The sequence below is a fragment of the Antechinus flavipes genome, chromosome 3 (assembly GCF_016432865.1).
Source record: "Antechinus flavipes isolate AdamAnt ecotype Samford, QLD, Australia chromosome 3, AdamAnt_v2, whole genome shotgun sequence".
In the NCBI taxonomy this organism is placed as follows: Eukaryota; Metazoa; Chordata; class Mammalia; order Dasyuromorphia; family Dasyuridae; genus Antechinus; species Antechinus flavipes.
The window spans coordinates 174,392,042-174,405,152 of NC_067400.1; the positions used below are offsets into that span (position 1 = coordinate 174,392,042).

Below are 13,111 nucleotides of genomic sequence, written 5' to 3' on the forward strand. Positions count from 1 at the left end.
AAAACTCCCCCAAGGTAGGATTCTTATTCAAGGGCAGGATAAAATGACACCCATGAAATTTCATGGATGGCCCAAAGGAGTTGCCCCTATAATTGAGACAAGATCTTTAACAGAAGAACAGATTGGCTTAGCTAAGAGCTAATAATTGTCTGCCAGTACCTGAAGTATGAAGCACATCAGGAAAGAATAGGAACCATTTCTTTTAGAGCAGAACTGAATTATAAGTTCTTCTAGGTTCTATAAGATAAAAAAGAAATCAATGGGAACTTAAACCAAAAGCTAGATCATAGGCCACAAGACCTTGAAAACAATGAGGAATAAGAGAACCACAAGGAACAGGATAAAAAACTGTAAAAAAAAAATCTACTACCATCAACTAGGGGCAATAAATGGAATTCCAAATGCATTAAGTTAACCATTAAAAACATTTCTTTAAAAGTTGGACTTCACAAAAAAATCAATGGTGTTTTAGAAAAAAGAATAAAGTTTGGAAGCAGAAGATCTGGATTCTTGGACAAGTCACCTTATTTTTGTGGGACTCAGTTTCCTTATCTGTAAAATGGAAATGTTTGACCAGATGCCCTTTAAGATCCTTTCTTGCCTAAGTCGATGATCCTTTCAACTGATGAAAAAAAATTTCTTTTTGCAACACAATAAAATGTATAGAGAGCAAGCTCTGAATCCTGGAAGACATGAACAAGTCAATTAAATTCTCAGTGATCTAAGAAACTCTCAAAGATAATAACTTACAAAGAAGGAAATGATCTATACTGAGTGAATGAATTTCTACCCAAGAGTATTCACTATTCTGATGAAATAAAAGGTCCAGTCTATATCCCTGTTCCTGTTCCTTCTTTTAAATGCTGGTCATTCTTTAGGTCAAGAATACTTTCTCAGGCAGTTCAAATGGCTCTTGATAAATGTATTTGTCTTTTGTCTCTTATCTTGGAAGCAATGGTACTCAGGGTAAGACTTATTTTAGGCTATCAGAAGATATTAAAAGCAAAAACAAAAAAATTTTACTCCTCTGAGAAACAAACAGCGTTTTCAGAACAGGAAGTCTGCTTTTAACAAATCCTTTATTATGGAAGACTAAATAATACTTTTTCATTGTTGTTGTTCTTATTTTACACCTTTACACCTCAGTAAAATGTCTGTTGGACCCTCTTAAGGCAAAAGGTATCAGTATCCTATGTTTTATCTTATGTCCAACATGAACTCAGAGATCTTATACATGGGGTATTCTTGACAAAAGTAGTGGAATGATTTGCCATTTTCTTTTCCAGTATCTTCCCATTTTACAGATGAGGAACTGAGGCACTGCTGAGAGTCACACAGCTAACAAGTATGTAAGTTCACAATTGAACCAGATCTTCCTGACTTCAGGACCAGTGCTTTATTCACTGCACAACCTAGTTGCCCCATTGATATTTTAAAAGAATATATTGACTTTTTCCTTTATGTCTACTTTGAGCTATAGAGTCAAGTTATAAAAGGGAACCTTGAATAAGGGAGAACAAGGACAAAGTGGGTAGCTTCACAAAAACCTCAAATGAGAATGATTTAAGACATGCGATGTTTCACTTTACCTTGGTGAAAGTTAAACAGTCCTTGTCCTGATCTTTATCCTTTATCTCAAAGTCATAAAGTGCTTTGCCCTGGGGTGGGGCTTGTGGTAAGGGCTTGATGCACTGAATATAGCTGGCAGGGAAGAAGCCATGGTTTCCATTCAGCTCCCCATGGTACCAGTTCTCATCCACCTTTCGACGCAGGATGATGATGTCTCCCTTGTTAAACTTGAGATCACCAGGTTCTTTCCCCTCATAGTTATAGAGGGCTTTGCCACAAGGAAGTTGGGAAATATTCTAAAACCAAAAGAAAGCAAAGAGTGAATTATTAGGACCCCTCCTGGTGACTTGTTACCATAGTACAGAATGTGAGAGGTTGGCTATGGTGAGACAATAATTCTGAAAATGTTAAAATGCTTAAATGAAGAAACAGCATGGTGTGCCCAATGCAGCAGAGGATTTGGAATCCAAGGACTATGCTTTTTCCTCTGCTGCTTATTATCTTTATAACCCTGTGTCCTAGGGCCTCAGTTTCCTTATCTTTAAAATGAAAGGACTGGATTACATGATCAGAGGAAATAGATTTAGAAGTAAAAGGGAAGGATAGGAAAGAAGCAGCAATTTTTAGGGATCGTATCAGCTCTTATGGGTTTAATTACCATATCTTTGTTATCAGTCTTGAGATCTACTTATCATGACCCAAACTACTGACCCCCCAAACTCAAATCTCTAACTGCCTTTCAGACATCTCTAACTCCTAGACTCCAATCCAAAACAGACCTTATTATCTTTCACCTAAACCCTCCTCACTCCTGCCTTCTCTATTACTATAGAGGACACTATCCTCCTCCTAGTTCTTTAGGTTCACAAACTAAGAGTCATTTTCAATTCTTATCTATGTTCCCCTCCCCTTATCCAATCTATTGCCAAGGGCTGTACATTTCACATCTATAACACCACTCAAAAATATCCCTCTTCTTTCCATTAACCTTGCTGCTTCTCTGGTGAAGGACTTCATCACCTCACAGATTACTGCACTAACCAGCTAGTGGATCTCTCTCCAAATCTCTTCTCATTCCAATCCATTTTCCATTAGTCACAAAAGTGAGTTTTCTAAAATTCGGGATGCCCATCCACCTACTTAATAAATTCCAGTGGCTCTCCATCACCAATAGGGTCAAATTCAAAATTATCTGTTGGCATTTAAAATCCTTCATGACTTAGAAGTATTGTACCTTTCCAGGCTTCTTATAAACTTCTTATCAAGTATTCTTCCATCCAGTGATACTGGCCTCTTGGCTGTTCCACAAATAATACACTTCATTTTTCTTCTCTGAGAACATTCTCCAACTGTCTCCCATGCCTGGAAGGCTCTCATTAATCATCTCCATCCACTGGCTTTTAAGTGATAACTAAGCCTTTCTTCGGTTAATTATTTCTTATTTATCCTTCAGATAGTTTGTCTGTTTTGTCCCCTACTAGACTATAAGGTCCTTGAGGGCAAGGGTTACCATTTGCCTCTTTTTTGTATCCGCAAAGTTTATCACAGGGCTAGGCATATTTTAATAAATATTGATTGATCTAGTATGTGGCAGTCACTCTGTTATCATCTCATCTGAACCTCACAATAATCCAGTGTCATTATTTTCCCTTCCTTAAGAAAAAATTGTAGTGTATAGCAACAGAGATCACAGAGTTAGTGAGTGTCTGAGGTTGGATTTGCACTCAAATCTTCATGATTTCAGACGTATTACTTTATCCACTGTGTCATTTAGTTGCCTCCCTAGAAGAGAGCTTAGAGATTACTTAATACTAATCTTACATCCCTACTAGTAAAACATTTAGAACATTCAACCCCAATTTATACATATACACAATACTATCCTGATAATTATGTACATTATAAAACAACCAAAAAGTTTTTTTTAGAGATGAGACAGTGATGAAACAATTTAATCCTAGAGTCAATATGAGCCCCTAGAGTTTATTGAGTAGGGAAAAGAACTGCACTTTAGGAAAATCATTTTGCCCAATGGGTGGATGATGGATTATACTGGGAAGAGACTTGAGGCTAGTAGACCAATTAGAAGATTACTGCAATATTTCAAGTGACAGGTAATGAAGGCTTGTGCCAGACTGGCAACAATATGAGGAGAGAAAACAGGGCAGATGTAGAGATAAAAATGGGTAGCTTTGGCAACTGATGACCTAGTTATGAGCACATGTGTATATACACTGAGGAAAAGTGATTATTCCATGATGATAATGATGATATGGAAAGGTTAGTGGCAGCTTTAGTAGTCATAGGGAACTTTGGAAAGGGTACTTTTGAAAGAAAAGATGATTATTTTGTCTGTGATTCTCGAATACCATCCTTCTTTGACTACCTATCCTATGTGATTTATTAACAAATAAGGGAGGTCAGGGCTCTTACTTGCCAATATTTGTCACAACTCTGAGTGGTTCCTACCAAAAACCTGGAGAGACTTAGGGGAAAGGAAGGGGTCTTTTTTCCCCCAGTGCTACTAACTGTTGTGATGAGTAGTGGGTAGTTCAGTTTATAACAACCCCTAAAGACTAACACAAGAAATAGATAAGGCAAAGTAAGGAGCTTGTCTTGGACAGGGAAATAGAGAGAGAGCCAGGGAGGGTGGGATGAACCCTATCTTTCTATCCTCTAATTGGTCTATCACCTGTGCCTTTGGATCAGACCACCTGCTCCACTGGAATAATACCACTGTTGGAGACCACTGATCTAATCAATTTTCTTGGCTTCAATTTCTCATCTATTTGTAGCCCAAGTACAATGTGACCTTCACTCTTGCCTCTGGCTTCCTAATTGCTGGATTTATCTACCTCCTGGTGTTTCAAACCAGAGCCCTCTGGAGGTCAGTGATGCATCTTTACCTCATAAGTTAAAATTAACGAAATCCACTTAACATGGCCAACATTTTTTAATCTTCCTAAAGTCTTCAAAAAGTTAACTGATTTATCAAAACGATCACATACAACAAAATGAAACCAAAATGCCCTGCAGCTAAAATCATTTCTCTGCCTTCAAAAAGGACTTCTTGTACATTTATGTGAGGAGCAATTCTCTATCTGGATCACCTATACTATCTGTGTCTCAACATTTCCTCTGAAAATCTGCTTCTTTACATGTGAATTATTTTTCTGCTTTTTGCAGTAATCAAATTATTTACATATGAAAGGGGGAATACCTGATGTGAAAGGAGAGAATTGGACCAGTTTATATTTCTTTCTTTTCTTTCTTTTTGGAGCCAGTCAGGGTTAAGTGACTTGTCCAGCGTCATATAGATAATGTCTGCTCCTGGATTTGAACAAAAGTCCTCCTAACTCTAGGCTAATATCACCTACAACTTATCTTTAAAATCCCCTCTGATTCTAAATCTCAGATCTTGGTTCTTGCTCAGATCATTTCTTTCTCCCACTTCCCATTACTTTAAAGATGAAAGTCCCAGATCTGAAACCAGATTCCCTGATTTCACCTCCAATAGTCCTTTCATACTATCATGCTACCTTCTCCAAGAATTCTTATAGCTATAGGTCTATTAATATATGAATACCAAAGTAAAAATATTTGCAAAAATTCTTAATAGCTCTCCTTGGAAAGAGTAATTGTATGTTACATAATTGGAACCCAGGGCTCTTTCTGAATTTTCTTCCATTATATTATATGCCTTATTGATTTTGATATTGAAGATGAACTAAACAAGGAGCTAACCCCTAAATGAAAAAAAAAAAAAACAAAACCCACTGTTCTTCATCTGTCAAGATACTACTGGTTACTAGTTAAAAAACATTTTTTAGTATTTGAATCATCAAGGTAAGGGATTTGCATTGATTCCTCTACTTACATCTCCTTTCTTTCTCCACGATATGCTTTTTGGGATGTTTTTTTTTTTTTTGACAAGACAATTGGGATTAAGTGACTTGCTCAGGGTTACACAGCTAGGAAACATTAAATGTCTAAGGTTGGATTTAAACTCTGACTCCAGGATCAGTGCTCCATCCATTTTACCATCTAATTGTCCCCTATCATATGCATTTGTAAAGTAACTCATTAGCATTTAAAAAGTAGTCATGGAGCCAAATGAAATTAAATGTCCCATACAAGCCCTTTCTTCCTTCTTATCAGTTTCTATCCAACTTCTCACCAGCTTCTCACCAAAAACTAAAGAAGCCATGACCTTTTCATGATAATTAAGCACTTTGTGCATTTGGCTCAGGACAGTCATTCAATCATTTCTGACTTTGTGACTCCATTTGAGAATTTCTTGGCAAAGATACCGGAGTGACTTGTCATTTCTTTCTCCAGCACAATTTACAGATGAGTAAACTGAGGCAAAAAGGGCTAAGTGATTTGCCCAGGATGACACAATGGTTAAGTGTATGAAGCCATATTTGAACTCAGATCTTCCTGATGGCAGGTCCAGCACTCTATCCACTGCACTACCTAATTGCCTTCAATTAAAAACTTTATGAAACAGAGAGGTCTCTTTTAGGATCATATTTAGAGCATATGGTAGAGCTTAGAGGGCAATCAGTTCAACTTCTTCATTCTATAGTGGAAGAAATAAAATTCAGGATCACCAAGTTATGAATAAAAAAAGTGAAATATAGATGTAGGTCCTCTAACTCCAAATACAATGCTTTTCCCCCTGTACTGCCTACTCTCTTGTGATTCTCTGGCACAATGAAGTGTAAATCTTTCTTCTTCTTCTTCCCAGATCCCATATTCATTTCATAACCAGAGTTGCTCAAAGGATAGTCTTTGTTTTTTTTTCCAGAAGTACATTGCCATGTTACTTTATCTTTCTATGCCTAAAATTAACACCCACTCACCTAAACATTTTCCAAAGGTCAAGTCTCTTTCTCCAGGGAAAACTAAACAAAAGCAGACCAACTTACTGCCACAGGGTCAATGCCCAACAATTTGTCCCAGCTGAAGCCACATTTTCTCACTAGGTCTGCTTTTGCCAAAGATTTCTTTAGTATCTGAATCAATCAATACTGACACAAAAGCCTGAAGCACTTATACACTGAAAAACTCTTTGTAGAGGGCTTAATGATATGTTGGCAATTCAATTACTCGACATTTATGTTGCAGTGAAGTCAAACGACAGCAGTTAAGATGGAACCTGCTGGCAAATTGACAAACAGCCACTGCTAAGCAATTAAATAGTAACACCGGAGGATTTTTCATTATAAGATGCAAAGGGAAAAAATACAATAAGAAACAGTTTGTTTCCAATAATCCTCACCCTGGAAAGCTTTGTACTGTAAGTACTGCACATTTAAAAAAAAATAAGCCAAAGTTTTTGAGAGCTAGAGTAAGGGATATTTTATCTATTCAAATAACTAAGATATGTTTGAAAATAATATGAAGTTATTTGCTTCAGAGCATCTAAGAGATTCCACTGTCACCAATAAGATCCATTCAACCTCTCATTAAAAAGCTGGAGCTGTGCAAAAGGAAAGAAAAGGAAAAGGAAAAAAAAATCTATATAGCTAGCAGAAGAAGAAGCTAGTAAGAAGGTATCTTACTTCTATAAAATCACATTTAAGAAGAGAAAGTTAACATCATATGGTAAAGGTAGTTTGACTACATACCATAATCAATGATTAAGATACTTTTCTATATTGGATTCATTTTGTGCATGTTATTTATATACTTAATATGTCTGCATTGTCTCATTCTGCTCCTTCCTGTTAGATTGAAAACTCCTTGAGGGCAGACTTTCAATTTTTTTTTCTGTGTCTATAGGGCTCAGTATGGTATCAAGTACACAGTTGTTCCTCTTTCACTTTTGAAATGGACCAACGCCATCATGGGAGATGTACTTGTCTTCTGCATGAACTTGATTTAAATGAGACAGGGGAGGATGAAGCTTTCACAGGGTCTTCAGCCTCATTCTCTTTTTCAAAGTCATCAAAGTCCAATGGCAGGACAAAAGTCAAGATGACTGGCAGTGGCCTGGGATGTCTGACCAAGTTTTTAAGTGCTCTACCCTACCTGTTTCAGCCACCTTCATGGCCCTTGGAGCCCATTTTTTTCATCTGCTCATTCTATCATTGGAAGAATTTACATGTTTCAGGTGAACATCCACCTAACTCATGGATGGTTTTGAAGCCTTAGGGTTGTCCTCAAATTGATTTAGAATGTCTTGCTGAGCCAGTTTTAATGGTGTGTGTCCCCTGAGTAAGCTATAGCCTCTTGGAGTTACAGGTGAGAGTTGGGTGAAAGGTGGACACTAAAAGTGGATGGATACCCTGAAAAGGACTGGGCAGTTCTCATACCAGAAATACCATTCCTCCTAGAATATCCCATACACCCAATAATCAATTAATGAGTGCTTGTTGATTGATTGATTAATACAAATTAATTAACAACAATTAATTCAACAATGAGAAAAAAGAGTATGAACAATTCCAAAGATCCAGGATTGTTATGAGGATCAAATAAGATCATACTTGTAAAGTGCTTAACACAGTGCCTGACACTTAGTAAGTGCTCATTAAATTCATTTTCCTTCCCCTTGCCTCACCCTTCTCATTGTTTTATCTCATTTTCTAAACCACAAGGGCAATGGCCTTAGCATTCCATCTTTGCATCCCATACTATAACTAGCATAGTGCCTTAGATGGAGAGTATTTGGTAAGTATAGATGGAATGAATGGATTACATGATGTTAGGTGCTGGTCATTGGTTTATGGTACACATTGAATATGAACACCTTGACCATCTGGACATTACAAAACGCCCTGAATTTTGGCTTCCGACTTTGTAGAGCACCTGGTTGCTCAAAAGAAAGTCCTGCATGGTTTTTTAACAATGAGTAGTAGAAATATTCACCAGTACCTTCATTTGCAGTGAAAGTCAAACAAATTTCCATCACTGCTACTGGCAGGAACTTGAGAGGAAATTGAGGTAATACTCTTCTTTTGGATCCTGATCTTCCTGTTTAACAGGCAGATGTGCCAACCATCCACGTTCACATAATATACCACCAGATGCCCTAAAGCTTCCTGCTTCGGATATTATAAGAAACCTGATTTGGAAGGAAACATCCCAATATGGAGAATTCTCTCTGGGGAGGCAAAGCTTTAAAAGGATTCTGTAAGCGTGGTAAGAGGTAAGGCAAGCCCTGTCATAAGGATAATGCTGGTGCTGGCTGCACTTAGGAGGGAGAGTCACTGAGAAGTTCCTCTAACCAGAAGCAAGGGCAGCATGACCACCAATCATAGCTGGAAGCTCTTTTCCATCAGAAACTCATAAAGCATCTGCACAAACCACAATCTGAATTTGTGACTGAGATTAGAACTGGAAGCCTTCAAAAGGCAGGTAAGTCATGCTCGCTGGTATGCAGTCTGGGAGCCAAATCTAGCAATACTATGACTGGCCCTAAATACATTTGCCAAGTCTTCTGTTGTTCACCTGGAAGACAGAGGTTGGAAAGGGATCCAGAGGGAGAAAACAGAAGGGCTGGAACAGAGAGAATGGGGAAATAAAGGGTGTTTATAGAGTGGAAGGGAAAAGAAAAGAGATAAGAAGACATTGATGGAAGCTATGGAAGATGTAATATCTCAGGCAAAAGTTTCAGCAAAAATAAGTAACTCCACTGAGAGACTTCCAAAACATTTTTGGAAGAAAAACTTTTTTTTTTTTTAACTCTAAGGGCCCAGCTGAATACCAAGGAAGAATATGTTAAATGTGTTTTGAAAAGATCCAAATAAATGATAACATATAGTTTTCACATAGCCTCAAAGAGTTTCTCTTCCAAACATGTGGTTGGAATTGCCGACCTGAATGGCTTTTACCAAGTCATTTTCAAAGTATTTTACAATTATTAATTAATTGTTCCCTCATCAACTAGACCTTAAGACAGGTGAATAATAGTATATGAAGAAAGTCCTTTGCAGCTTTATCTTAGAAACTTAAAAACAGAAGCAGCCAAGTCAGTAAAGAATCAGTTGAGAAGTCACAAGGACCCAGTTCCAAGTCCCATCCACCTTTGACACATACTGGCTGAATGACCCTGAGTTAGAGTACTGGTTGAATATGAGCTACTACTGCTTTGCCATCTGGAAATTACAAAATGCTGTTAACTCTCAGTGTCACTTTGGGGCATCTTGAATGTTGAGAAAAAAGCCTCTACAATTGGCTACAGCTAAACACTAAAAATATTTCTACCTTTATTTCCACCTAAAGTCTGGCTAAAATCACAATGTGACCACAACTTAGACTCTTGTCTCTAGATTTCAACAAGATTTTTTAGATTCTATAAATTTGCAGGTCAGTTGGAGATCAATTTTTATAACTATAAGTTCTCTATATAAATAACATCACTATTGCAGAGATCTCCCTCAACTCCTCCTCCAAAAGGGAGAATCTAAAATGAATTCAGTCGTGCTGAACATGAGCTTTTCTCTGGAATACTCTCTTACTAATAGTTGAAATATTCAGTATTCTTTAAACTTTAATTTTGTGTGAAAAGCATCATGCTAGGCAATGATGGGAGCAAAGGTACAAAATGGGAAAATGCAGGTGAGATTGGGAAGTTTTAGAGAAAGAGAAGGTAATGATTTTGCATAATACTGCTTCTCTCAAATCTAATGTACTTCCAAGTCAAGTCATCATCCTCTAGATGTTATTGGTCATCTTTGGGAACAAAGGACAAAAACAACTGGGCAGTTTGACCATGGCACAGTGAACCTAGAGGAGAAAAATGCCAATGAAATAAGATTACCAAGGTAACTTTACTTATATCTTGATTGATTTCCTGTTGTACTAAGTTTCTGTTTTCAAATATCTCCATGAAGCATCCATTACATCAAGAATCAAGCCAATAAAAAGAAAAAAAGTAGAAAAAAGGGGAGGAAAGTAAATCTGGGATGGCCACTGTATAATTAAACACCAACAGCCACTGCAAGGCATTAATAATAATTAAAACTTATAATGTCAATTTCATGCCTCATTTCTCAGATGTATCACACAAATCTTACTCTACGCTTAATGTTCTATCCCTTTGAGAGAAGGGTGATAATACATAGCATCTCCCTTTCTACTGTCTGATTGGTGAGATGCCCTACTTTGAGCAAGCCAGGCAGCAGCTTTATGACAAATGCTTTTTCATTATTCCAAATAGCATACAGTATTCCAAACTAAGCTAGGTCTGCTAGTCAGAGAGGACTTCTCTCTAGGTCATGAGCAGTGTAGAGTCAGGGGACTGAACTTTCTAGTGGAATGATACACTGAGGTCTAGGTTTTCACTGCTATGAAATCTAGAAAGAGAATAGAAGGAACTAATATTAGGAGAACCAGGCCTCAACTGATACAATTTTTCTTTATAATTTTAACATGACTTACTTATAATTTTTCCAGTCTGTATAAACATATTTTAAATATAAATAATTATAAGCACATATAATTTAACTTAAAAATAAAGCTTTTAAAAAGTCTTGTTCTTATTTTCATTGCCTTATGGTTTGGATTTTTTAAAAGTATACTGAGTCAATTGATGCAATTTCCTTCAAAGTATTTTTAAAAACCTTTAAAATTTTTTAAAGCTTTTTATTTTCAAAACATATGTGTAGATAGTTTTCAGAATTCACTCTTGTAAAATCTTGTGTTCCAATTTTTTTCTCCCTCCCTTCCTCCCACCCCCTCCCCTAGATGCCAAGGAATCCAATATATGTTAAACATGTGCAATTCTTTTCTGTATATATTTCTACAACTATCATGCTGCACAAGAAAAATCAGATCAAAAAGGAAAAAAAAAAGAGAAAGAAAACAAAATCAAAAAACCACCAAAAAAGTTAGAATACTATGTTGTGATCCAAACTCAGTCCCCACAGTCCCTTCATCCCTTTGAATGTAGATGGCTCTCTTTACCACAAGATCAGTGGAACTGGCCTAAATCACCTTATAGTTGAAAAGAGCCACATCCATCAAAATTGATCATCTTATAATCTTATTGTACAATGTTTCCTGATTCTGCTCACTTCACTTTGCATCAATTCATGTAAAATTCTCCAGGCCTTTCTGAAATCATCCTTCTGATCGTTTCTTAAAGAACAATAATATTCTATAACATTCATATACCATAACTTATTCAGCCATTCTCCAATTGATGGAGCATCTACTCAGTTTCCAATTCCTTGCCACAACAAAAAGGACTGCTGTAAACATTCTTGCACATGTGGATCCTTTCCCTTTTTTATGATTTCTTTGGAATAAGACCCAGTAGAGAAACTACTGGATCAAAGGATATACACAGGTTGATAGCTCTCTGGGCATATTTCCATATTGCTCTACAGAATGGTTGGATCAGTTCACAACTTTATTAACAATGTATAAGTGTCCCAGTTTTCTCAATATCCCCTCCAAAATTCATCATTATCTTTTGCTGTCATCTTAAACAATCTAAGAGGTGTAGAGTGATATCTCAGAGCTGTCTTAATTTGCATTTCTCTGATCAATAGTGATTTAGAGAATTTTCTTATATGACTAGAAATGGTTTTCATTTCTTCACCTGAAAATTGTCTATTCATATCCTTTGACGATTTGTCAATTGGAGAATGACTTGTATTCTTATACATTTGAATCATTCCTCTATATATTTTAGAAATGAGGCCTTTATCAGAACCCTTGGATATAAATTTTTTTTTCTCAGTTTACTGCTTCCCTTCTAATCTTTTCTGCATTGATTTTGTTTGTATAAAAACTTTTAAACTTAATATATTCAAAATTATTCATTTTGCATTTCATAATGTACTCTAGTTCTTCTTTGGACACAAAGTCCTTCCTTCTTCAGAGATCTGAGAGGTAGATTATGCTTTGTTCTTCTAATTCGCTTATAGTATCACTCTTTATATCTACATCATTAACTCATTTTGACCTTATCTTGGAATAGAGTATTAGGTGTGGGTCAATACCTAGTTTCTGCCATACTAATTTTCAATTTCCCCAGAAATTTTTGTCAAATAGTTTGTTCTTATCTCAGAAGCTAGGGTCTTTGGGTTTATCAAATGCCAGATTACTGTAGTCATTGATTATTGTGTTTTGTGCACTTAACCTATTCCACTGATTGACTACTCCATTTCTTAGCTTGTACCAAATGGTCTTGATGACCACTGTCTTGTAATATCAGTTTTAGATCTGGTACAGCTAGGCCACCTTCATTTGCATTTTTTTTCATTAATTCCCTTGAAATTCTTGACCTTTTATTCTTCTAGATATTCTTTGTTATTATTTTTTCTAGCTCTGTAAAATAATTTCTTAGCAGTTTCATTGGTATGACACTGAATAAGTAGATTAATTTAGGTAGAATTATCATTTTTATTGTAATAGCTCAGCCTACCCATGAGCACTTGACATTCTTTCAATTAAACATCTTTAAAAAAAAATAATGTGGAGAAACAAAATATTTCCCTTTATTTGGGGGATTAATAAACTTCTTTGGCCAAACAGAACTTTCTGGATATGAGTATGACTCCCTCCTCATAGACTCTTAGTGAAC

General features: G+C 36.4%; 1 protein-coding gene across 2 annotated transcripts in view; it reads right to left on the bottom strand.

The window, feature by feature from the left end:
• SH3RF3 (SH3 domain containing ring finger 3) overlaps nt 1–13,111 on the bottom strand; it is a 573,569-nt gene that overhangs the window by 260,410 nt on the left and 300,048 nt on the right. For both annotated transcript variants that reach the window (XM_051984272.1, XM_051984273.1), the window contains exon 2: nt 1,590–1,865. In XM_051984272.1, coding sequence (XP_051840232.1) covers nt 1,590–1,865 — 276 coding nt within the window. The remainder of the gene's footprint in view (nt 1–1,589; nt 1,866–13,111) is intronic.